This window comes from Mesoplodon densirostris, chromosome 4 (assembly GCF_025265405.1).
Source record: "Mesoplodon densirostris isolate mMesDen1 chromosome 4, mMesDen1 primary haplotype, whole genome shotgun sequence".
Lineage (NCBI taxonomy): Eukaryota > Metazoa > Chordata > Mammalia > Artiodactyla > Ziphiidae > Mesoplodon > Mesoplodon densirostris.
The window spans coordinates 87,908,665-87,935,001 of NC_082664.1; the positions used below are offsets into that span (position 1 = coordinate 87,908,665).

The 26,337-nt window shown below is 49.2% G+C and overlaps 1 protein-coding gene across 3 annotated transcripts in view; it reads left to right on the forward strand.

The window, feature by feature from the left end:
• Positions 1-26,337, forward strand: part of STARD9 (StAR related lipid transfer domain containing 9) — a 133,836-nt gene that overhangs the window by 105,908 nt on the left and 1,591 nt on the right. For 2 of the 3 annotated variants that reach the window (XM_060096692.1, XM_060096693.1), the window contains 10 exons: positions 390-9,684; positions 9,872-10,069; positions 10,484-10,667; positions 11,034-11,171; positions 24,486-24,603; positions 24,756-24,874; positions 25,076-25,140; positions 25,312-25,514; positions 25,649-25,728; positions 25,941-26,099. In XM_060096692.1, the coding sequence (XP_059952675.1) occupies positions 390-9,684; positions 9,872-10,069; positions 10,484-10,667; positions 11,034-11,171; positions 24,486-24,603; positions 24,756-24,874; positions 25,076-25,140; positions 25,312-25,514; positions 25,649-25,728; positions 25,941-26,099 (10,559 nt within the window). Of the gene's footprint in view, positions 1-389; positions 9,685-9,871; positions 10,070-10,483; positions 10,699-11,033; positions 11,172-24,485; positions 24,604-24,755; positions 24,875-25,075; positions 25,141-25,311; positions 25,515-25,648; positions 25,729-25,940; positions 26,100-26,337 lie in introns of those variants that run through there. The other variant, XM_060096694.1, reaches the window with a different exon arrangement.

Sequence of the window (26,337 nt, forward strand, 5' to 3'; positions counted from 1 at the left end):
CTCACCAGCAGGGTGGGGAAAAGAAGGGAACCTTGGGCCCCGTGAGGCTGCTGAGGGAGCCAGTTGCAGTTCCTCACATCCCCATGGATCCAAACAGGCCACTGGGCGTGGAAAGGCAGCCAAGACTTTCTGGGCAGAATCCTCCCCACCTTCTCCAAGCGGGGCATCGAAGAGGCAGCAGAGGGTCCTGGCAGCTAGGGCGGAGAAGTCCTCTCGCTTGCCTCACAGCAGCCCTTTGAAGAGGCAACACAGTGCGGGGGACCCAGGTACCACGGCCTAACTCTCAGGTTCCAGCCCCGTAGAGGATCTTGCAAGAGAAAAAGGTGGTGATTTATCTGACGCAGATAGCAGTCACTCAGTAGATTCTCTCTCCTGTGTCTGTGCCAAAGCCCTGCTGCAGCCATGGAAGCTGGAGGAGCCCCAGGGGAAGGAGCGGGATCTCCCAGAGCCAGATGACTCCGGCAGCGAAGACAGCCAAATATCCGAGGACTCGCTGGCCGAGAAGGGGTACCAAAGCCCACAGGACAGCCCAGGGCTCAGTTATCTCACCCATGGCCATGGCCGCTCCAGGGCCAGAGCTCAAGCCTCTGTGAGGGGCTTCACCACATCCTCAGACAATCGACTGTTCACCCGAACTCACAGGAGCTTTTCCCTCGACAGCCTGATTGACGCTGAGGAAGAACTGGGGGACCATCGGCAAGAAGAGCCTTTCTTCCGTTCAGCTGACGAGATGCCCACGGAGACTTTCTGGCGCCTGCAGAGCTCCAGTCTGCCCGCAGGGGACCAGGAGGCAGTGTGCAGGCCTGGCCCCATCAGCCACAGAACAGGAGCCAGGCTGGATGCCCCCCTGCCAGTGAGCAGATCATTTTACCTGGAGCTCCAGCCCCGCTGTGAGCAGCCAGAATTGGCGGTGGAGGCAAGCTCCACAGAACAAACCAACACTCTCCAAGACGTGCAGCTTTCAAGAGGGAGCCCTCTGGTGTCCATGGATTCCTGGTTCTCCTGTGACTCTAAGAACAATCCCAGTAGCCCCCCAGGTTCTTTATGTCCAAGTCCTGACGTCCAGGATGTTCAGCCCTGCGGTTGGAAGAGGCCTGGATACTGGCCCAATATGGAAGAACTAAAGTCATCAGATACAGAAACAGTTCTGTCCTACAGCTCCAAACTGCCCCTGGGCGGTGCTGAGCTGCCCTGCAGTGTCAGAAGTGTGTACACAGTCCCTGTTTCTGATACGACCAGGGTGTCCCTCTGGGACTCTTATAGGCTTCTTCAGCCAGGAGCCGATGGCACCTTTCAGGCCAGAGGGGTCCCTGAGATGGCCCAGAAGGGCGTCTCTGAAGCATCCGACTCTAGTGTGTCCAGCTTGTTGGCTGCCTCTGCCACCTCATTCACTTACGTTGGCAGTGCCTGTGAGAGAGACTGGGCTGCCCTTCAGCAAAAGTACCTCCTTGAACTGTCTCATCCTGTTTTGGGGGCCACAGGAGCACCCAGTCTTCCTCCTCGAGGGAAGGGAAAGCCCTCCCTCGAGGAAAACTCTGGTTCCCTGACCCAAGCTTCTGGCAGGGGAGGAGATGCTCTATTGCCAATTGGTCCTAGGGTATCTAGCAGCCCGGATTTCAACAACTTTCCTATCCATCTGTCCACAGTTAGGCGTTTGAGAGCTGAGAAAGAACAGGACAGTCTGCGTGTTGAGGTAGAAAGTACTTCAGATTCCTTTACAACTAGTGAGAAAGAGGTCAGTCATAGTGGAACTTATTCAGCGGACGTAGAATCATCGACTTCTGGAACTACAAATGCCCAGGTCTCTACAGCAGCGAACAAGACAGCGCATCCCGTGATGGAAGCATGGGGAGTCAAAGAGAGCAGCTTGGAAGAAGCCTCTCAGAGTAGCGAGAAACCTGGACTCGTGACGTCCTCTGATGAATGTTTCATCCTAACGAACGCTTGTCACCGTATTGTCACCATAGACACCAAAGAACCCCATTGGCCCCGAGGCTGGGCTCCTTTGAGGAAGAATAGTGCAGACCCAGGGGGGCAATTAGGTCAGAACAGCCACCGCCCCCCGCAGGAAGAGAAGGCAGACTCCCAGGAGAGCTCCAAGGAAGCGTGTAGAAGACACAGCAGGTTTTCCTTTGCCTTTCCTTCAGGTCCAGAGCTGTACCTCCACCCTGCTCCCTGGAATCCACTCCCATCTTCCCTGCAGCCACCTCCCTTGGAAACATTCTATGTGACCAAAAGCCGAGATGCCCTAACAGAAACCGCCTTGGAAATCCCTGCTTGCAGAGAAGCAAGGGCGCCCTCCCCACCTCCCAGGGAAGCATGGGGCTTTGGACATGAGCACCGAGTCCTCCAAAATGTGTATGTGAAGAATAAATTGCCAGTACTGTTACAAAACCAGAATTCCAAGATTGCATCATCTCAGCAGGTCATAGCAGAGAGGCCAGCTGATCTGAACATCAAGGACGTTTGCAGAGAAAAAGGGAAATGCCTTGGAAACATTAAAGAAGAAAGCCATAATTCAGTTTATTTTTCTGTCACTCAGAACAGACATTTCCTTCCATCTACCAGCATAAAAGTATGTGAATTTGAAAATCAAGTTGGAATTTTAAATAAACACAGTCTTCCAGTGCTCAAGCAGGGAGAAAAGGCTGCTGTACAGTCCTCCTGCAGTGTCTCCTCAGACAGTTCTGGGTCAAGGAAGCCTCTCCTGGTGTGTGAATCTGAGACGAGTGGGGAAGAAGAGCAGGGGCAGGATGCAGTCCTCAGAGAGACCCAGGCCTTTGACATGAAGAGACGGTTTCCTTCCGGGGTCAGGACTGATTTCACCTATAAAACCATCAATTTAGGCCTTGACAAGGACAAGATAGAGGAAGCCGCTCTTTCTTTGAAGTCCAGATCAGTACATCATAGAGTAAGCAGCCCAGAGACAGCAGCCCAGGATGAGAGTCCAACCCACAAGGGGGAAAGGAGGAATGAAGCTGGGCTTCTTGGAAAAGCGCTCCATCCCAAAGATGGCTCAGAAGAGTTTAGGCTCCCACAGGCAGAGTCTACGTATGAAAGATTCCAGTCAGTTGCGTGCTTTCAGGAAAGAAACCTCAGTGAATGCAAGGTCCCTGGAAAGGTGCGAGAAACGTTAAACCCCAAAGAAGAACCTCCTGGAAAGAGATGGAGTAAAAGAGATACTAATACTGATGAGATGGCTAGGCTAATTAGGAGTGTAATGCAGCTGGAAAATGTCATCTTGGAAATTGAATCCAAACAGAGTAAGCAGCTATGTGCTTACCACACACTGGGAGTCAGTAAGGAGTTTATGTCCCAGGACCAGAAGGACCAGGAGATGGCTGACCATGTGCTGAGGCCAGGCAGCTTTAGAAACCACCTGTCCTTCAAGGATCAGCCATCTTCTCCAAAATGGAAAGATGATGTTCTCTTTAGGGATGGTGAAGCTGGACAAATGGAGGTTAACAGTAGCATTGCTCCCTGGGTACGCGACATCAGGTTTGTGAAAGGGCACACCCACCCAGCTGTATTAGACAGACCCGCCAGGGAAACTGGTGGTTATTTAGGGACATTTACAGCTTGCAGGGAATGCACCAACACTTCTGCTCACCCAAGGAAAACGAGAGCTTTGGCTGGAGCTCTGCCATTGCAGCCCATGCCTGAGAGGACTTCTGAGGAGGGCGAGCCGGCGAATGCAGTGTACCCCAGATGGCCGCCCCGGGGCTTGGGAAATCTCGAGGAGCTGGAGACTGTGAAGGGTGTTCAGGAAAGCCATTTTGCCAAACGCATACGTAGTTCTAAGCAAGAGGAGCCGGAAGTTCAAGGCAGAGTTGAAGAAACTGCTGTGCAAAGAGGGAGCCTACAGGAGAAAAACAAAGTGGTTTCATCAACTCAGAAACTCCCTGGCCCGTGCCAGCATTGTGTGCGCACATTTTTCAGCCAAGAGACCGGCCCATTGCCAAGCCCGCCAGGGTCCTGTATGGCTCCTCGCCGAGACCTGAGTAACGCCTTGCCCTTGAATTCAACAAGGCCGCCAAGAACCTATCTTTATGTACCTGGTACTCTAGGCGTCTCTTCTGTTGACTGTGTGGTGGATCCCACCCTGTTGAAAATGCCCACCAGTCCCCTGGTAACTGGAGGGGGGCATCAGGACCAGAGTGGAGAGCCCGGACGCCACAGCTCACAGCAGGGAGACGATAGACGGGGCTTCTCCGCAGCGCACCCTGCTTCTTGCGGGTCTGTGATATCCATGGCTGTGGGATCTTCCAGTCAATCCAGTGCACCAGCGAGCATTCCCCTGGGGGCAGAGGGCAGGAGGTCAACAAGCACCGGTCCGCAAGGCCACGGAGGGGACCTCAGAAGCACCTTGCTGGGCTTGGGTAGCAGGGTGGGTTCTCCTTCCGAAGCTGAGGCAGCTGTACCAAGGGGACCAGACAGAGCCAGGTCCCTGAACAGGGCCTCTAGCCCGCTTGAAGGGAGGGCCAGCTGCCCCTTAGAAGAGGGGGGCAAGCGAGGCAGGGGAGAGAGGCAGAAGGCAGAGAAGGAGGCCGAGGACCTCACTCCAGCCAGTGGTGCTTTCTCAGCACCCGTGTCCTCGCCAAGGCTGCCTCAGCCGGAGCCCTCTGCCCATCCACCCACGTGCCTGGCCGAGTTGGAGGAGATAGGACGGGCAGAGGCCCAGGGAAAGCAGCTTCACAACGTGGTGGCTGGGGGCACAGTCCTTCCTCACGATGAGACGCTATCTGGACCTGAATGTTCTTCAGGGGCCCCTGGCAGGCCTCAGTGTGCACAAATGGGCCAGTCAGTGTCAGCCAGGACCAGAAATGAGGGTGAATCACGGGGATTTCATGTGGCGTCTCTCCCTGCTAAACCAGGACACATGTCAAGTGATGAGAGGACATCTGTCCTTCAGGCCACACCCCCCTCTGCAGACAGCTGTCACCCTTTGCCCAGCACTGACACTGACACAGGGCCGCGGCACCCCTCACGGACTTCCTCCCACGCTGACCCTGCTCCAGGTAAAAGTCACTGTACTGGAAAACTGAGACATTTCCTGGGAGCCTGTGAACAGTTTGTGCACCACACTAGCTCTTCTGAAATCAGAGAGAAAGAGGGAGAAGCAACCAGAACACCTTCCTCTGCTGATGCTTTGGGCTCAGACCGTCTTCCTTCTTCAGCAGCTGTGGAGGAGGACAGGAGGGTAATGGCGGAGGAAATAGTGGCTGCCTTACATTCTCAGGCCCCTTTTGATGATGCTGGAGGGATTCCATGTAGGCGAGGCCCGTTCGCTGCCTGGGAGGCTGCCCAGGGCGTGCTCCCTGGCTGGCAGGAGAGCAGCCCAGCCCACCAAGAACCTGGGACTCTGGACAACACATGGGGAGGAGGTCCTGGTAGCTTCCTAGTGGCTGCACAAGGAGGAAAACCAACCTGTTTTGAAAGTCACCTTGTGATCTGTGATGTTCAGAATTCTGCCAGTCTCTCAGGGCCTAACCAAGACCAGGGCCAATGCCTTGAGGCTTCCACCGGCTTAGAAGAAGGGAAGGTGAGTCCCAAATGGGGTGCCGTCCTGCCCAGAGCCCTAGGAGGGATTGAACCGGAAGCTCCCTCTCAGCAGCCTGTGAAACGGGAGGGGAGTGTTGGCTCTGGGCTAGCAGAAGCCTGCAGGGCCAGCGTCGAAGGTCCCAGGCCAACTCTGTTGCCGGATCAGAGACCCGGGGGAGTTAGGGAGGAGGCCCTGCTCAGGTGCCCGCAGGAAACTTCAGACTGTGGTGTCTTTTCGGGGAGCACTGAAGGCAGCAGGACCCTCAGCCCGTCCGGGGGCCAAGAAGACAGCAGATCTCATCCTTGCTGGCAACCGTGCAACCCTCAACCCGTTGCTTCCGGGGCCCGTGCCTCCCCTTCCTCCACTTCCCTGTGTTACAGAGACGGTGACCTGGGCAAGGGGGCTTCCGAGACCACCCCACACACTCGCCACCCACCCTGCGTGGTCCCCCCCAGGGCCTGGGGGGTGGAGAGAGGAGAGGGCCATTGCAGGGAACCTGATGTGCTCTGGGCACATGGCCTTGAGCCCAAAAGCATTAATGTGGAGTTGGGGCCGGCAGACGGCAGCACCCCGGAGACCTCTGCTGCTGCTCTCCTGCCTCCGGCTCAGGGCTGCAGCTCCCCTTCCACTCCTGATGTGAGGACAAGTCCCCTCAGCCCCTGGGTTGCTGACGGAAGCTCCAGGTCAGTAGGGGATCCTGAGAAAAAGGCTGCCGAGAAGAAAGTCAGCGCCGAGCTTGAGGCTCCCCCTTTCCACGCAGGCAGGTGCTCCGAGCCACCCGGGAGGTTTCAGGACAGCTCCGCTGGTGGCCGGAGTGCACAGGGCTCTCAAACCAAGCCAGAACCACTTGCAACAGCTGGGGGACCACACAGCCTGAATTTAAGTGAAGGGTGTGTTGCGAGTGAGCCGCTGGTGGGACCACAACATGGATGTTTGGGAAATGCCATCAGATGCCTTCCAGAAAAGTCACAACTTTCCACGGAGTCAAGGGATCATAGTGGCTTGGATCCCCAAGCCAAATTGGTAGCAGAGTTACAGTGTGTCTCCAGTCCCCAGGTTGACAGCCCCCGGGAGGAGGAAGAGCAACAGAGGGACCAGGCTTCAGGTGGCCGAGAAGACGCTGCCTGGGGCAGGAGCCCCCCATGTGCGGATGAAGGTGGCTCAGGCAGCTGTCAGATTAGTGGTGCAGGCAGAGAGGACGAGGCTGTGGCCAGGCCCCCTGCAGCCTTCAGAGACTCAGCCAGTGTCACCTTGGGGCAACGTGGAGCATGTTGGCCTGTGGCCCAGGGCCTCGGGCAGCCCTCTTCTGGCGGGGAGCAGCCGGCACCCCGCCACCGGTGCTCACTTCCTGTGGTCGCCATCGTCTCTGGCCCCAAACACTCTAGACCGCAGTTCTCTGTGGTCAGCTCTCCCCAGTCTCTTCAGGAGCTAAGCTTGAGCGTGGAGCCTCCTTCCCCAACAGATGAGGATATACAGCAGCCTAGCAGATTGTGGACCCCACATCCCAGAGGCTCTTCCTCAGGAAAGTCTGTGGCAAGAACGTCTCTGAAAGCTGAGGGCCGTGATCAGGAAGCCGCCTCTGACTTGGACGGCATCGCTGCTGATCCCAGGCCCCTGCCATCCACACCCACTCCTTCCCTGGCAACTTCAGCTGTCTCGTGCCTGCTGACCCCCGATCTCATGGCTGCTCGGCCATTTGGTACTCCGGACCAGGCCCAGCCAGGAAAGCCAGAGAGACTGGGTGGCCAGGCTCGGCCAGAGGCATGGAGCTCTGAAGCGGACGGAGGAGCCCTGCTTTTTGGCTCCAGTGCCATCGATCCCTGCGTCCTGCCCTGGCGTCCCGAGGGGCCTGCGCGCGTCGGCTGGAAGCAGTATGTGTTTGGCGGCGCAGCTGATGTCTCCCGTGGCCCCACACCCCAGGGCCTGACACCGTCAGACGTGGACCGGTTCTCCCGCAAGGACGACGGCCTAGACGACCAGGGCTTCCCGGTCTACTCCCACCGCAGCACCTTGGCCAGTGCCCGAGGCCTGTCGAGCACACGCAGCCACGTCGAAAGTGCCCGCCATTCCCGTGAGGCCTGGGGAGTCGGGGGTTCCTCGTTTGCCCTGGGGAGCCCCCACGTCCTGATCGGCTCTGAAGGGGCAGCCCCCGCTAAGGGTCCTGACGAGAGAGGCGGGTTCCCGGGCACCCCTGATGAGGCAGGCTGCCTGAGGAGGGAGCCTCCCTTGCCTGGAGTAAGTGCTGTGGGCCCGGTGGATGAGATTATGCTGCTGTACCCATCAGAGGAGGGCGACCCTGTGGGTGTGTCTAGGATGAACACCTTGGAGCAGGGCACCCAGACCCCGGGCTGCAGGTCGCGCTGGAGCTACGCTGACCTCTCCTCTGCTCAGTCAGATCTGGCCTCTTGGGCCAGCACACACAACCTGTCTCTCCGCCTCTCGCAGCTCCTGCACAGCACCTCGGAGCTGTTGGGGAGTCTCTCCCAGCCAAGTGTGGCCGAAAAGGAGTGGAATGCCAAGAGGGAGACCCCGGGTGAGGTGCCCCAGGCACTGAGGATGGATGGCTGTACTCAGACCACCATGGATGAGGGCATCCAGACTGACCCGGCCTCACCACCTCTGCACCTCCAGGCCCCAGAGGCCAACCCTCAGAAACTCAATGCGGTCCTTGAAAGGCTGGGCTCAGATCTTTCCATCACGTCTCAGGAAAAGGGACATGTCCCTGGGACGCTTAAGAAGAGAGGGGCAGAGGGGACCACATGGAAAATAGCAGGGCCCCAAGACCTTCAGGAAGAAAGCACCCTCTGCAGGCCCCAGGGCGCCCCCATACCCTCATCCCACTTGAGTTTTCAGAAAGTTCCCCCTGGGCAGAACCTGCCTCCTCTGATCCCCCAGGCTTCTCCGGATGCCCCCCTGCTTCCCAGCCTGGCTAGTGGCAGCCCTGGCCACAGCCTCGGTGCATCTCCCTTCCCAGGGCCCTGCCCCCATGCTGTGGAGCCTGAGGAGGAGCCCGGGGTGCGGAAGGAGCAGGGCCCCACGAGCGCCTTGCTGGTGGACAGGGCCTCCTCCCCGATCCTCACGCTTAGCGCCAGCACCCAAGGGTCAGGGCGCCCCCCAGGCGCTTTGTCTCTCTCGGCCCCCTCAGCTCACTCCCTTGAAGGCTGCCAGAAGCTTGTCTCCCGCCCAAGCCTTCCCCTGTGCACCCCGAGGCCTGCAGTGGGTAACTATTCTCAAACCACTGATGAGTCAGGTAGCTCTCAGAGAGTGGAGGTTCCATGTGGAGAAGATAGCAGTCCCTTAGAAGGGGGTGACCACAGGTGCTCCCTTGGGCTGAGCTCCCGAGGCCACCCAGAGAAGAGCGCAAAGCCCCAAGTCCGTTGCGTGGAGCAGTCCCCGCAGCAGCGTCAGCCCAGGACCACCACCGGGGTCCAGAGCAGACTGTCGTCTCCACCACTGGGAAGCAGGAGCCGGAGGCTGGCTGATGGCTTTGTGCCTGAGGACATGGCCTCCCTAGAGTGTGGCCCACTGAGCAGTAGGGGGCTGAGTCCATGGCAGTGCAGGACAGAGAATGGGGGTGAGAGCTCAGCATCTCCAGAGGAGCCACGGCCTGCTCTGAACATTTCCTCTTCGTGGGGCGGCCTCCGGTGCCGCTGCCCCTGCCCTTTCTTTGAGTTGGCTGACACCCCAGGGCTCCGGGGTTGCATCTTGGGCCCTACTGAGGCCTGCCAGCCTGAGGGGCTGCTGCGCCCCAGTTCCTCCCAGACATGCACGGCCCCTGAGCCCCAGCACCACGGTCTGAGGGACCTCCCGGTGTATAACAAATCCAGCGATTGGTGTGGGGGTCAGGACGGCTCCCCTGGGGCGCTGGGTGTGATGGATTTGCTGGGGACCAGATGTGATTGCAGCTCAGGAGAGCAGGGACAGAGGCTCCCACAACTTCCTGAGGACCAGAGCCAGGCGCCCGAGTGGTCCCAGAGGGAGCAGATCCCCCTGCGAGTCGGGGCCCAGAACCTCTCCCTCAGCGTGGAACTCACGGAAGCAAAACTGCACCACGGCTTTGGGGAGGCAGACGCCCTGCTGCAGGTGCTGCAGAGTGGGACGGGGGAGGCACTCGCTGCCCAAGAGGAGGAGCCGTATGCCCGGTAAGGACCCGGCTCGGAGTGGGGCGGCGAGGGCTGGGCGGAGAGGAGAGGGAGCCGAGCCGGCTGACAGCTGGCCGTTCCCTCCTCCCGGCTCAGCTCTGGGACCTTCCGGGGGTCAGAGATAGGTCTGGAGATGGAGAAGGGCAGTCAGGGTCAGCTTCAGTGTCTCACTCACGTTCTGTCTCAGGCCAGAACGTACTGCAGAAAACCTCCGGAGGGAGCGGGCTGAGCGACTTCAGAACTTCCGCAGGACGCGAAGCCTCAGCCCCCAGAAACAGCTGAGCTTCCCATTCAACCGGGATCTCCCCACCTGGGCCTTTGACTTGCCCAGCAGGCGCCGAGAATACCTGCAGCAGCTGAGGAAGGATGTTGTGGAGACCACCAGGTATGGTGGACCCAGAACCCTGTGGGGAGCAGGCTCTGTGTGGGGCAAGTGTGGGGAGTAGGGCCTGGATTTGAGTGTCCTGGACACCGGAGGCTGCAGCTTCCTTTGCCAGGAGCGATTCCAGGAGTGGGTCCTACGTGACTGTGGACAGTCAGAGGCGGCTGTGGAGACTGAGGCAAAGGGAAAGAGGAGGGTGCGGGAGGGAGCAGCGGACGGGGTGGGGGTGGATAGAGGAGCCGTGCCATGCTATGTAAGACTGCAGGCCTGAGCCTCAGGGTGTTTGTAAGACCACACCCGAAGGCCCTGTGGGCAAAGAGAGGATGGGCCCTTCAGGAAGGTAGTGTTGAGCGGGCCTGGGCCAGTGCCCACTCACCATGTTAGAAGGCATCTCTCCAACCCTCTGGTCTTCCCCAGGAGCCCAGGGTCAGCGTCAAGGTCTCCTCACCCACCCTCTGACATAGAGCTGATGCTACGAGAATACCAGCGGGCCCGTGAGGAGGCCAAGGCGGAGATTGCCCGGGCCCAGGCTCGACTGCGGGAGCAGACTGAACAGGAAAAGCTGAGAATCCGCCAGCAGATCGTCTGCCAGCTGCTGCGGGTGGGGAGTGGGGCAAGCCTCTGATGTCAGGGTAGGCTTGGAGCCTGGGGCAGACCAGGGCTGCCTCTGAGTCTTGGGACGTAGAATTTGGAGGAGGGCGTCGGGCCCCTGGTGCCAGCTCAGAGCTGCTTCACTCTCTATTTTCATGCCATCCTCGTCAGACCAGCTCCTGTCCCCGGGCCAGAGTTTGGGAGGAGGCGGCTTGGGTATATAGTTGGGGGTGGGGATGGGGGAGGCATGGGGGCATGAGGCTGAGGCAGGAGGCAGTGGGAGGTGACGGGAACTGGGGAGGTGAGAAGGGGCAAAAGTGAGGGTGGGAAGTGAGGGTGCACCTGGAGCTGGTTGACAGTAATCTGTCCTTCCCAGGAAGAAGAAAAGCTGCACACCCTGGCCACCTCCAGCTCTTGGTGCACCAGCTCCAACGGAAGCCTCTCTTCTGGTGTCACCTCCGGCTACAATAGCAGCCCGGCCTTGCCAGGCCAGCTCCAGTCCCCAGACAGTGTGGTGAGTAGGCAAATGCAAGCACCAATCGGGCCGGGAGCGCCGTGCCAAGAGTTTGGGAGGAAGTTCTGCCTCCTGGAGGCCACTGCTGACATGAGCCCTTCTCCTGTATGATGGCCTTTGTCTTCCCTGTGGTTTTTGTTTCTCCTCCCTGTTTACTCATTCATTCATTCATTCATTCAACAAGTGTTTATTTTGTAGGCACTATTTGAGGCACTGAGCAAATTGTTCTTGTCCTTAAACAGATTATTAGAGGGATAAATATTAAACAGCTTATTTTATGATTATTTAATTATTGTTGCAGTAGGTTCTGTGAAGGGGTGCTAAGCCGGATGAAACAGGGACCTGACCTAGTCTGGAGGGTCAGCAAAGATGCTCTGAAGAGAATGTGTTTAAACTGAGACTGGAAGGCCGAGAGGTAGTTAACTCAGTAAAAGTTGGTGTCCGGAGATATGTGGGGGGCAGGAGAATAGCCTTCCAGGCAGAGGGCCCAGCAAGTGAGGGAGGAGAAGTTGGGGGAACTAAAAGAAGGTTAGTGTGGCTGGAATGTAAAGAGTGAGATGGAAGAATCACATGAGAAGGGACTAGAAAAGGCAAGGTTATGTAGACGCTATTGAAAATTCTGGCTGCTTTCTAATCCATCTGATCATGTTACTTCTCAAAGCTGCTGACAAGCTTTTTAGCGGGGAGGAGAATGACGAGCTTGCCAGAGAAGTGGCAAGAGCAGCCCTGGGTAGACCCGCTCATGACCTTGGCAAAGCCAAGTGAGAGATGACTGTTGCTTGGTTCAGGGCACCGCCTGAGTGGAGGAGCAGATGTGGATGCGCTGGCTAGAGCATCCACAGGACGCAGGGGCAGATTGGAAGTTGGAGGCTGGAAGCAGGAGGAGTCAGAACCACATGCACTTTGGGCTCGAAGGGCTGGTGATGTCCATGTGTCGAAGAGCCCTGAAGGGGGCAGGTTTTGAGGGGAAGATCATGAGTCTAGTTTGGTATTTACCAGGTTGAAAGTGCTTGTGAGAAATGCAGGGGAGCAGCTGGAAATCAGGCAGTTGGAATCCAGGTCTGGAGCTCAGAGGTAAGAGCTGGCTGGAGATATAAAATCTGAAATTCCTTTTATAAGCAAAACTTCACATAGTAAAAAAAAAAAATAGTATTCAAACAGTAGCAAAAGACATAGAATGTCAAGTGCATTTTTCAGTCTTTTTGCCTCCCCAGAACCAGTTTGGTGTATATTTCCAGAGATAGTCTGCGCATCTATAAGAAAATGTATATCTTTTGAGAATATGTATATCTTTTTTTGTAAAACTCATGAATGGGAGCATACTGTACCCATTTTGTCTTTTTCCTTAAAAATATTTTCTAGATATCATTTCATATCAGTAAATGCTCTTTTTAACAGTTGAATAGTGTTTCTTTTTTCTCTTTTATTGCATGTTTTTAAATGTGATGTTTTGTAGAGATAATATATTCATATAGTAGGAAAGGCAAAAAAAATACACATATAGAGAGGTATGCAGGGAAATAGCCATTCCTGTCCCTCATCTACCTAGTCCTTCCCCCTCGTCCACCCAAGAGACCAGTGGTGGCCCTCTTAGAGTGTTATAAATACAGAATTAAAGTACATTATGCCAGTGTTCTGTCCTTACATTTTTTCACTCAGTATATCTTAGAGCCCTTTCTACACGAGAATGCAGAGAACTTTTTCTTTTCTGTCGCTGCACAGTGTTCCGCTATAGAGAAGCACTGTATTTATTTAACCAGTCCTCCACCTTGGGTTGTTTTCAGTCTTTTGCTGTTGTAAACAGTGCTTTGTGCATGTATCATTTCATACATATGCACATATATCTGTGGGGTAAATTCCCAGAAGTGGACTTATACAAAGATATGGGCATTTGAAACCAATAGGTATTGGCAGGCTTCCCCTCACAGATGTCCTACTTTATACTCTCGCCCGCCCCCACCACCACCAGCAGGGGGAGAGAGTACGTCTCCCCCCACACCCTCACCAACGTGTTACCAAATGTTGGGACTTTTGCTGGGTGGTCTGTTCATATCCTTTGCTCATTTATCTCCTTTTTTTTCCCTTACCAGTTTCAAGGAGTTCTTTATATATTAGTAAGATAGCCCTTTGCCTGATAGGAATTAGAAATTTTTTCCCCTAGTTCTTCATTCTCTTTTGGCTTTGCTTCTTCTGTTTGGAGCCATTCAGAAAGTTTTGTTTATCGGTTTTCCTTTTATAGTGTCTATGTTCTGAATCATAATTAGAAATACATTCTCCATTCCAGTTATAAATAATTTTTCCTGTAGTTTCTTCTAAAACTTGTATGGTTTTATTTTTCATATATAAGTCTTCGCTCCATCTGGAATGCATATATAGTGTGAGGTGTGGATCCAACTTTATTCTTCCCGATGGTTATCTAGTTATCCCTATCGTGCTTATTAGATAGTTCATCTAGACAGTTCCTCTTTGTCTCACCAGTTTAAGGTGTCAGCTTTTCTTGTACCAAGGCTTATAATATATTCTCCTACTCATTACTCTTCTTTTTTTAAGATTTTCATTATTTTTTACTGAAATACAGTTGATTTACAATAGTGCGTTAATTTCTGCTGTGTAGCAAAGTGATTCAGTTATACATATATGTACATTCCTTTTTTTATATGCTTTTTCATTATGGTTTATCATAGAATGTTGAATACAGTTCCCTGTGCTATACAGTAGGACCTTGTTGTTCCCATTATTCTTCTTTTTCGGACCCTGTAGTGTATTTTTTTTTAATTTAATTTTTATTTTATATTGGGGTATAGTTGATTTACAGTGTTGTTAGTTTCAGATGTATAGCAAAGTGGTTCAGTTATACATATCATTCTTTTTCAGATTCTTTTCCCATATAGGTTATTACAGAATATTGAGTAGAGTTCCCTGTGCTATACAACAGGTCCTTGTTGATTATCTATTTTATATATAGTAGTGTGTGTATGTTAATCCCAACCTCCTACTTTATCCTTCCCCCCTGCCCCACCTTTCCCCTTTGGTAAACATAAGTTTGTTTTCAAAGGGAGTCTCTTTCTGTTTTGTAAATAAGTTCATTTGTGGGGCTTCCCTGGTGGCGCAGTGGTTGAGAGTCTGCCTGCCAATGCAGGGGACACGGGTTCGTGCCCCAGTCCGGGAAGGTCCCACATGCCGCGGAGCGGCTGGACCCGTGAGCCATGGCCACTGAGCCTGCATGTCCGGAGCCTGTGCTCCGCAACGGGAGAGGCCACAGCAGTGAGAGGCCCGCGTACCACACACACAAAAAAAATTAAAAAAATAAGTTCATTTGTATCATCTTTTTGGATTGCACATATAAGTGATATCATATGATATTTGTCTTTCTCTGTCTGACTTACTTCACTTAGTATGATAATCTCTAGGTCCATCCGTATTGCTGAAAATGGCATTATTTCATTCTTTTTTATGGCTGAGTAACATTCCATTGTATATATGTACCACATCTTCTTGATCCATTCATCAATGGATCCATTCATCAATCTCGATGGACATTTAGGTTGCTTCCATGTCTTGGCTGTTGTAAATAGTGCTGCAATGAACATTGGGGTATGTGTATATTTTCAAATTATGGTTTTCTTCAGATATATGCCCGGGAGTGGGATTGCTGGATCATATGGTAGTTCTATTTTTAGTTTTTTAAGGAACCTCCATACTGTTCTCCATAGTGGTTGTACCAATTTACATTCCCACCAACAATGTAGGAGGGTTCCTTTTTCTCCACACCTTCTCCAGCATTTGTTATTTGTAGACTTTGGATAATGGCCATTCTGACTGGTGGGAGGTGATACCTCCTTGTAGTTTTGATTTGCATTTCTCTAATATCTATATTGAGCATCTTTTCATGTGCTTTATGGCCATCTGTATGTCTTCTTTGGAGAAATGTCTATTTAGATCTTCTGCCCATTTTTTTTTTTTTTTTTTTTTTTTCTTTTTGCGGTATGTGGGCCTCTCACTGTTGTGGCCTCTCCCGTTGCGGAGCACAGGCTCCGGATGCGCAGGCCCAGCGGCCATGGCTCACGGGCCCAGCCGCTCCGCGGCATATGGGATCCTCCCAGACCGGGGCACGAACCCGTATCCCCTGCATCGGCAGGCGGACTCTTAACCACTGCGCCACCAGGGAGGCCCCCCTGCCCATTTTTTGATTGGGTTGTTTGTTTTTTTGATATTGAGCTGCATGAGCTGTTTGTATATTTTGAAGATTAATCCCTTCTCAGTCTCTTTGCTTGCAAATATTTTCTCCCGTTTTGTCAGTTGTCTTTTTGTTTCTTATGGTTTCCTTTGCTGTGCAAAAGCTTTTAAGTTTAATTAGCTACCATTTGTTTATTTTTGTTTTTATTTTCATTACCCTGGGAGGTGGGTCCAAAAAGATATTGCTGCAATTTATGTCAAAGAGTGTTCTGCCTGTGTTTTCCTCTAAGAGTTTTATAGTATCCAGTCTTAAATTTAGGTCTTTAATCCACTTTGATTTATTTTTGTGTATGGTGTTAGAGAATGTTCTAATTTCATTTTTTTACCTGTAGCTCTCCAGTTTTCCCAGCACCACTTATTGAAGAGACTGTATTTTCTCCACTGTATATTCTTGCCTCCTTTGTCGCAGATTAGTTGACCATAGGTGCATGGGTTTATTTCTGGGCTTTCTCTCCTGTTCCATTGATCTATATTTCTGTTTTTGTGCCAGTACCGTACTGTTTTGATTACTGTAGCTTTGTAGTATAGTTTGAAGTCAGGGAGCCCGATTCCTCCAATTCAGTTTTTCTTTCTCAGGATTGCTTTGGCTATTTGGGGTCTTTTGTGTTTCCATACAAATTTTAAAATTTCTTGTTCTAGTTCTGTGAAAAATGCCGTTGGTAATTTGATAGGGATTGCATTGAATCTGTAGATTGCCTTGGGTAGTATAGTCATTTTGACAGTATTGATTTTTTCCAAGAACATGGTATATCTTTCCATCTGTTTGTGTCATCTTCGATTTCTTTCATCAGCATTTTATAGTTTTCGGAGTACAGGTCTTTTGCCTCCTAACGTAGGTATATTCCTAGGTATTTTATTCTTTTTGTTGCAGTGGTAAATGGGAATGTTTCCTTAATTTCTCTTTCTGATCTTTCATTGTTAGTGTATAGAAATGCAGATTTCCATGTATTAATTTTGTATCCTGCAATGTTACCAAATTCATCGATGAGTTCTAGTAGTTTTTTGGTAGCATCTTTAGGATTTTTATGTATAGTATCATGTCATCTGCAAACAGTGACAATTTTCCTTCTTTTCCAATTTGGATTCCTTTTATTTCTTTTTCTTCTCTGATTGCCACGGCTAGAACTTCCAAAACTATGTTGAGTAAGAGTGGCGAGAGTGGACAACCTCGTCTTGTTCCTGATCTTAGAGGAAGTGCTTTCAGCTTTTCACCATTGATTATGATGTTAGCTGTGGGTTTGTCATATATGGCCTTTATTATGTTGAGGTAGGTTCCCTCTATGCCCACTTTCTGGAGAGTTTTATCATAAATGGGGTTGAATTTTGTCAAAAGCTTTTTCTGCATCTATTGAGATGATAATATGGTTTTTATTCTTTAATTTGTTAATGTGGTATATCACACTGAGTGATTTGTAGATATTGAAAAATCCTTGCATCCCTGGGATAAATCCCACTTGATCATGGTGTATGATCCTTTTACAGTTCTATTGTTGGATTCAGTTTGCTAGTATTTGTTTAGGACTTTTGTGTCTATGTTCATCAGTGATATTGGCCTGTAATTTTCTTTTTTTGTGTTGTCTTTGGTTTCGGTATCAGGGTGATGGTGGCCTCATAGAATGAGTTTGGGAATGTTCCTTCCTCTGCAATTGTTTAGAATAGTTTCAGAAGGATAGGTGTTAATTCTTCTCTAAATGTTTGATAGAATTCACCTGTGAAGCCATCTGGTCCTGGACTTCTGTTTGTTGGGAGTTTTTTAATCCCAGTTTCAATTTCAGTAATTGTGATTGGTCTGCTCATATTTTCTGTTTCTTCCTGGTTCAGTCTTGGAAGATTATACCTTTCTAAGAATTTGTCCGTTTCTTCTAGGTTGTCCCTTTTACTGGCATATAGTTCCTTGTAGTAGTCTCTTATGATCCTTTGTATTTCTCTGGAGTTAGTTGTACCTTCTTTTTTTAAAGTCAATTATTTTATTTTTGGCTGCATCGGGTCTTTGTTGCTGTGCTGCACGTGGGCTTTCTCTAGTCGCGGGAAGCGGGGGCTACTCTTTGTTGTGGTGTGCGGGCTTCTCATTGCGGTGGCTACTCTTGTTGCAGAGCACAGGCTCTAGGTGCGTGGGCTCAGTAGTTGTGGCTCAGGCTCTAGAGTGCAGGCTCAGTAGTCGTGGTACACGGGCTTAGTTGCTGCGCGGCATGTGGGATCTTCCCAGACCAGGGCTCGAACCCGTGTCCCCTGCATTGGTAGGTGGATCCTTAACCACTGCACCACCAGGGAAATCCCTGTAACTTCTTTTTCATTTCTAATTTTATTGATTTGAGCCTTTTCCCTTTTTTTCTTGATGAGTCCAGCTAAACGTTTATCATTTTTGTTTATCTTTTCAAAGAACCAGCTTTTAGTTGCATTGATCTTTTCTTTTTTTTTTTTTTTTTTTTTTTTGCGGTACACGGGCCTCTCACTGTTGTGGCCTCTCCCGTTGCGGAGCACAGGCTCTGGACGTGCAGGCCCAGCGGCCATGGCTCACAGGCCCAGCCGCTCCGCGGCATGTGGGATCCTCCCAGACCGGGGCACGAACCCGTGTCCCCTGCATCGGCAGGCGGACTCTCAACCACTGCGCCACCAGGGAAGCCCTTTTCTTTTCTTTTTTTTTTTTTTTGTGGTACGCGGGCCTCTCACTATTGTGGCCTCTCCCATTGCGGAGCACAGGCTCCGGATGCGCAGGCTTAGCGGCCATGGCTCACGGGCCCAGCCGCTCCGTGGCATGTGGGATCTTCCCAGACTGGGGCACGAACCCGTGTCCCCTGCATCGGCAGGTGGACTCTCAACCACTGCACCACCAGGGAAGCGCCATTGATCTTTCCTATTGTTTTCTTCATCTCTGTTTCATTTATTTCTGCTCTCATCTTTATGATTTCTTTCCTTCTACTAACTTTGGGTTTGTTTGTTCTTCTTTCTCTCATTGCTTTAGGTGTAAGTTTAGGTTGTTTATTTGAGATTTTTCTTGTTTCCTGAGGTCAGATTGTATGGCTATAAATATCTCTCTTCCTTGGCATTCCTTGGCTTATAACTGTATCACTCCAGTCTTTGCCTTTGGCATCACGTGGCTTCTCCCTGTGTGTCTCTGTGTCCCTGTGTCTTCGTGTGGCCTTCTTATAAGGACATCAGTCATTGGATATATGGCCCACTCTAATCCAGTGGGACCTCATCGTAACTTGATTGCATCTGCAAAGACCCTATTTCCAAATAAAGTTACATTTATAGACAGCAGGAGTTAGGACTTCAACATATCATTTTTGGAGAACAATAATTCACCCCACAACAAGGGTTCATCCACTTGTAGCATGTATCAGAATTTCATTCCTTTTTATGGCTAATAATATCACATTGTGTGACTATCACATTTATTTGTCTGTTCATCAGTTGTTGGACATTAAGGTTGTTTCCACTTTTTGCCTATTATGAATAATGCTGCTGTGAACATTAATGTACAAGTTTTTGTGTGGACGTGTTTTCACTTCTCTTGGGTTTTACCTAGGAGTTGGACTGAGATCATAGGGTAACTCTGTTTCACCACTTGAAGAACTGCCAGACTGTTTTTCAAAGTGGCTGCACTATTCTGCAGTCCCATCAACAGTGTATAAACAATGTATTTCTCCACATCCTAGCCAACGCTTGTTATTATTCATCTTTTAAATTATATTCATCCCAGTGGGATGTCAGGTGGTACCTCATCGTTTGCATCATCCTGATGGTTAATGGTGTTGAACTTTTCATTTGCTTATTATACATTTATAAATTTTTTTTAGAGCAATATCTTTTCACATCTTTTGTCCATTTTCTAATTAGGTTGTCTTTTTATTATTAAGGCAAAGAGTTCTTTATATATTCTAGTATAAGTCCCTTATCAGTTATATGATTTATAAAAAGTTTCTTTATTCTGTGTGTTGTCTTTTCACTTTCTTGATGGTGTCATTTGAAGCACAAAGTTTATAAATTTTATAAATTTATAAATTTTGATCATGTCTACTTTTTTTCTTTGTTGCTTGTGCTTTTGGTTTCATATCTGAGACACTCTTGCTCAATCTACGGTCACAAAGATTATGCCTATATTTTCTTTTAGTTGTATAGTTTTAGTTCCTACATTTGGGTCTTTGATCTGTTTTGAATCAATTTTTGTATATAGTGAGAATTAGGGATCACATTTCTTTCTTTTGCATGTGGATATCCAGTTGTCCCAGCACCATTTGTTCAGACAGATAGTCTTTTCTCCCATTGAATTGTCTCAGCACCCTAGTCAAAGATTAACTGACCATAGATGTGTGGATTTATTTCTGGACTCTTAATTCCATTCCATTGAATTATATATCTATCCTTAGGACAATACCACACTGTCTTGATAACTGTTTAGGTTTGTGGTAGATTTTGAAATCAGGAAGTATATGTCTTCCAACTTTGTTCTTTTTCAAGATTGTTTTGGCTCTTCTGGGTCCCTTGACTGTACATATGAATTTTAGGGATAATCTTTTCAATTTCTGAAAAGAAGTCAGCTGGGATTTTGATTGGGATTGCATTGAACCTGTAGATCAATTTGGGGAGGGTTGCTATCTGAACAATATTAAGTCTTTCAATTCATGAACATGGGATATCTTTTTATTTATTCAGGTCTTCTTTATTTTCAACAATGTTTTATAGTTTTCAGAGTATAACTTCTTCAGTTTTTTTTGTTGTTAAATTTATTCCTACCTATTTTATTCTTTTTGATGCTATTATAAATGGGCTTGTTTCCTTAATTTCCTTTTTGGTTTGCTCATTGCTACTATACAGAAATACAGTTGATTTTTGTATATTGATGTTGTCTCCTGTACTCATTTATTAGTTCTAATACTTTTTTATTAGACTCCTTAGGTGATATGACCTTGTATATAGAATATCCAATCTTTTGTTGTTGTTTTCTTGCCTAACTGCCCTGGCTAGAATCTTGAGTACCATGTTAAATAGAAGTGGTGAGAGTAGACATTCTTGTCTTGTTACTGATTTTAGGAGAAACCATCCAGTTTTTACTATTAAGTATGTTAGCTGTGGGGTTTTCATACATAATCTTTATCAAGTTGAGGAAATTTCCTTCTAGTCCTAGCTTATTGAGTGTTTTTATCATGAAAAGGTGTTGGATTTACTTTTTCCTGCATCTATTGAGATGATCATGTGGGTGTTTTCCTTGGTTCTATTAATATATTACATTGATTTTTCTATGTTGAACTAACTTTGTGTTCCTGAGATAAATCCCACTTGGTCATGGTATATATCCTGTTTATATGTTGCTAGACTCAGTTTACTAGTTATTTTGCTGAGGATTTATTTGTTTAAATGCACAGGGATATTGGTCTGTAGTTTACTTGATGTCTTTGGTTTTATCAGGGTAATCTTGGCCTCATAGAATGAGTTGAGAAGTGTTCCCTCCTCTATTTTTGGAAGAACTGTGAAGAACTGGTGTTAATTCTCCTCTAAATGCTTGGTAGATTTCACTAATGAAGCTATCCCATCTTGAAATTTTCTTTGTGGGAATTTAAAAAATTTTTTGATTACTAAATTTACTTATTAAATGTCTATTCAGATTTTCCATTTCTTCTTGAGTCAGTTTCAGTAGTTTGTGTCTTTTTAGGAACTTGTCCATTTCATCTGAGTTACCTAATTGTTGGCATGTAGTTGTTCATAATATTCATTTTTATTCATTTTCATAGATGTAAATATCTGAAGTTAAAACTTTCCCTCTGAGCACTGCTTTAGTTGTATTCCACAAGTTGTGATATATATATAGATATAGATATATATCTGTATATAATTTTGCTTTATAGTAATTTTGAAATTTCAGTTTGTATTTCTTCTTTACCCAGTTGTTAAGAGTTTTTCAAAACTTTTTGGTAGAAAGGCCCTCGTGTTTTCTGATTTTTTTTTAAGGGAACTTTATTTTTATTTATTCATTTTTGGCTGCATTGGGTCTTCATTGCTGTGTGGGCTTTCTTGAGTTGCAGCGAGTGGGGATGTGTCTTCACCCATCTTTCTTTAGTTGCAGCGAGTGGGGGTGTGTCTTCATTACGGTGTGCAGGCTTCTCATTATGGTGGCTTCTCATTGCGGAGCAAGGGCTCTAGGCACACAGGCTTCAGTAGCTGTGGCACGAGGGCTCAGTAGTTGTGGCTCGCAGGCTCTAGAGCACAGGATCAGTAGTTGTGGTGCACGGGCTTAGCTGTTCCACAGCATGTGGGATCTTCCCAGACCAGGGCTCAGACCTGTGTCCCCTGCATTGGCAGGTGCATTCTTAACCACAGTGCCATCAGGGAAGCCCTGTTATTAATTTTTAAGTTTGCCATGTGTTGAGAGAATGTATGATTTCAGAGACAGTAAAATTTCTATTTTTTATATTTGAGGGTTTTGGTCATGAATATTCCATTGGCTTCTAAAAATCTTGTTTATCTTCATTTGTGGTCTGTGTTTTCCTTGATTTGGGGGTGTATATGTGTCTTCTTTCTGGTAATTTGGAAGCCTTTTTTTCCCTTTCTTTTCATCACTTATATATATTTAAATAGTCTTTATTTCTTGATTTAGCAGTTTTCTTTTCACCCTGGCTGTAAAACATGAGGAAATCAGCGTGTTTCCACCTTCTCTCATTTTTTCTCATTACCTTTTGTTACAGTATTTCTATACTGTTTACAGTGTTTGTATTCAGAGTTCTAGTTCTCGTGCTACTGCTCATTTGCAGTTCTTTGGTATACATTCTTTTTTCTACCCTAGTAATTCTTCTTGTAATTTCTTCAGGAAAGACTCAAGGGCAGTATATTCTCTGAGTTCATATTTGAAAATGTTTATTGCCACTTAAATGAAAGAATATCTGTAGATTAAATACCTAGAAGCAGGATTGCTAGGTGTCAAAGGATATATGTATTTTTAATTTAAAATATGTGATGAATATTTTCAAAATATACTTATTTACACTCTCAAATAACAATATATAAGTGCCTACTTACCAAATTTCTGCTTAACAGTGTTTATTAAGGGTTTTTTTCCTTCAATCTTTGTGCATCTCATAGGCATAAAATAGTACTTCATTTTAGTTTTAATTTGCAATTCTCTTGTGTCTGAGATGGAGTGCCTTTTCAGATATTTAAGAGCCCTTTGGCTTTTTGTTCTGCCTGCCAGTGTACTGGGTCCATTTCTGTTAGGTTGTTCTCCTTTTGTTTTTGGTGGCCTTTCTTTATATTAAGACAGTTATCCTTTTGCCATTTGAGAGGCCAGTGTTTTTTTTCCTAGTTGTTTGTTTTTATATGTTAATCTAGTTTTTATCAGTCTTTTCTTTCATGGCCTCTGGAGTTTGTGCCCTGTTTAGGAGGGCATTTCTGCACTATGAGATCATTAAATTAAAAAAAAAATTTTCTCATAGTAATACTAAATTCTCCCCCACCCTGTATATTTTTTTTTTTTTTTCGGTATGCGGGCCTCTCACTGTTGTGGCCTCCCCCGTTGCGGAGCACAGGCTCCGGACGCGCAGGCTCCGGACGCGCAGGCTCAGCGGCCATGGCTCACGGGCCCAGCCGCTCCGCGGCATATGGGATCCTCCCAGACCGGGGCACGAACCCGTATCCCCTGCATCGGCAGGCGGACTCTCAACCACTTGCGCCACCAGGGAGGCCCAGCCTGTATATTTTTGAGCCACAAAGCATAAGTAATTTGTTTTGGCAAGATGTATGAAATGGCTCTGATGTAACCTTTTCTTCAGATGGTGACCCTGTCGTCTCAGCAATATTTGATTAATCCACATATATTTACTTTTGGAAGTCATCAGTATAGCACTGGGAACAGATGGGATCATACAGGAGTATACTATAGAGTGAGAAGAGGGCCTAGGCCCGAGTCTTGAAAGAATCCCAATAAATCAACTCATGTTTGGGGAAGATGAGCCAACAAAGGAAACTGGGAAGGAACACCCAGAGAGATAGAAAGCCAAGATCCCAGGGATTCAGGAAGCAAGTGAAAGGGAGATGCTCAGCAAGATGAGGACTGGGACCTGTTCACCACATCCAGGCACATGGATCTAGCAAAGGCTAGACTTGAGTGCATTCAGAAGGGTATAAGAGGTGGGAGATGGCAAATGGTGACAATCATTTCAAGTTTATCTGTAAAGGACAAAGGAGCAAAGATGCCTGTAGAGGAAAGTTTTTAAAGGTGGGAGAAATTTTTGCATGCTTAAATGCTGATATGAAGAATCTAGTGAAGAGGTAGAGGTGGAGGCAATAAGTGAGGAGAGAGATGATCAGTAGTGAAAGGTTCTTAAGAAGGTGGCACAAAATCTCAATCTGCCTGAAGTAGGAGAGATACCACTTGGATGTTGCAGCAGGAAGAAAGGACGTAAGGATGGAGACAGAATACCTTTGTTCACCTTTTTTTAAAAGTAGCACTAGGTTAGGAACTGATGATAAGAGGTAGGATAGTGGACGCCTGTTAGATCCAGCAGAGGTCAAGGGTCATGTCATTGAGGAGCTGCTTGTAGTAAAGGTGTGGTGGCTGTATTGCAAATCCAGAGGATCATCCCCATTTGTTTCCAAATTAGGACCTTTGGCTTAGCTGCTGTACCTGGGGCTGGGGCCAAGGGTCAAGCTTTTCTCACAGCCCGTCACTTTTCTTCCCCATTCCACCTCCCACCTCCCAGTTGGGCTTTGTTCGCTGCCCACATTAAACAGAGCTCCAGCCATGGCCTCGTTCCTGTTGCTGCAGTGGTGCAGAGGGCCCCCCCCCACTCACTGACCCCTGGTACCCCATCGTCTCAGGTCCCAGTTCATTCTGATCCCTGTTGGAACTCTCCTACAAGCAACCTTGAGCGTGTGGCTTGAAGGGCAAGGAAACTCTCCAGCGGATTGGTTTCTATTGTGGTTGACTTCTCAAGGGCATCCAGCAGGGAAGACCTTTTCACTTGAGCCTCTATGTCTAAAGCTGTTTGGTGCTGTTCAGAGGCAGAGGAGAGAACTCTGCACCGGCTTTCTGGTGCTCTGCTCTCCCTGCCTCTGCTCTGGTCCTGAGCGTCTTCTCTTCTGCAGCGGGACACAAACTTACCTGATTCCAGAGACTCCTCAATAGGGGAGGTGTGGGGCCGCTCTGCAGTGAGGAACAGTCAGCTGAACCTGGCCAGCTCTGCCTGGAAAACCTCAGCCTGCAGTGAGTGGTGGGGCAGAGCTACCTACCTGGTGTGGGGACTTCGGGGCTGAGGTCTGCTAGATCCTAGGGAGCCACTGTCCCTCAGGAGGCCATTGCTGCCCTGAGGCCCTGATGCTCATGCCATCTCAAGAATCTCCACCTGTTCATTGTAGGCTGCAGAGCCTCCCTGGGCAGTTGTTGCTGTTCTCCGTCCAGCCTGTCCAGCCTGGGGACCTCCTCCTCCTCCTACAAGGATTTGGCCAAGCACATCGTGGACATCTCTATGGCTGATGTGAGGTTTCCTGTAGCCAACTCTGCTGGGTGGGGAGGAAGAAAGAGGAGGGAAGGAACAGGGCAGATGAGGGCTTCTTCATCAGTTCTCTGTCTTTACAAAAGCGGGGAATTCAGTAAATGCTGGCCTGAGGGACTAATCCAAGAGTGTGCTTTGTACCAACCGTGCCCACTAATTTGGGTGTGGTCACTGTGTCCCCAGGTAATGGCTGCTTGCTCAGATAATCTGAACAACCTCTTCAGCTGCCAGGCAGCAGCTGGCTGGAAGTAAGTTCCCTTGCACAGTGTCTTCTCCCTGTGGCCCTGCTCGCCTTCTCTCCTCCTTTCCCTTCTCCACCCCGGCTTCCTTGAGTCCCTCACCGTGAGCTCTTCCTCTGTGACTCTAGAACCCAGCTTTCATCCCTTCCTCCTCTTCCCCACCCTTGGTGTCTCCCCCAGCCATCAGGGCGAGGAGCAGGACGTGCATCTGTACTACAAGGTGTTTTCTTCTACTCGGCATGGCTTCCTGGGGGCTGGCGTGGTGTCCCAGCCACTGTCTCATGTGTGGGCAGCTGTGAGTGACCCCACCTTGTGGCCCCTATACCACAAGCCCATCCAGACAGTGAGGCTGCATCAGCGGGTGACCAACAACATCAACCTGGGTGAGCCCAGGGGACAGAGGCAGTGCTCTCAGAAGGCCGGGTACTCAGCTAGGTCCAGCGGGGTGTCATGCTGTGGATGATGGGGTGTCACAGGGCAGAACTCGGTCTGACTTTCTGCATCCCTGCCCCTCCAGTGTATTTGGTGTGCAATACCACCCTGTGTGCACTGAAGCAGCCACGGGATTTCTGTTGTGTCTGCGTGGAAGCCAAAGAGGTGCCTGCCTTGCTGGTGGTAAAGATGTTGTGGGAGGAACTTGGACTGGCGTGTTGTGAGAAGCAGTCTTTGTGGGCATCAGGTCCTCTGGGGGAAGGAGGGCAAGTTGGGCCAGGGTGCCTTCCCCGGTACTGACTGCACTGGAGCCTGTCCCTGTCTGTCCCTGTCCCTCCCATATCACGTAGGCTGAACTCACATTGCTCTGTTTCCAGGGGCAATTGTCTATCATGGCAGCTCAGTCTGTGTATGATGCGTCCATGCCGAGACCCAGCAGGGAGATGGTCCGAGGGGAGATCTTGCCCAGTGCCTGGATCCTGCAGCCCCTCACTGTGGAAGGGAAGGAGATCACCAGAGTCATCTACTTGGTCCAGGTGATCCACCTTGTGCAGCTGGCCTCACAGCATGCCTTGGTTTGACCCCAGCCCCATGGGAGCTTTCTGTATAGCTGTTCAACATTCTTCAGTACCCAGGACCTGTGGCCTGAGAGCTGGAGACTCCAGGGTTTCTTGGGTCACGAATCAGTGGGGAATCAGAGAGGAAGGAATGAGGCAGAGTTGATCAACCTTCTGAAGCTGTTCTTACCAGAGCCTGGCGGCCTACATCCTCTGG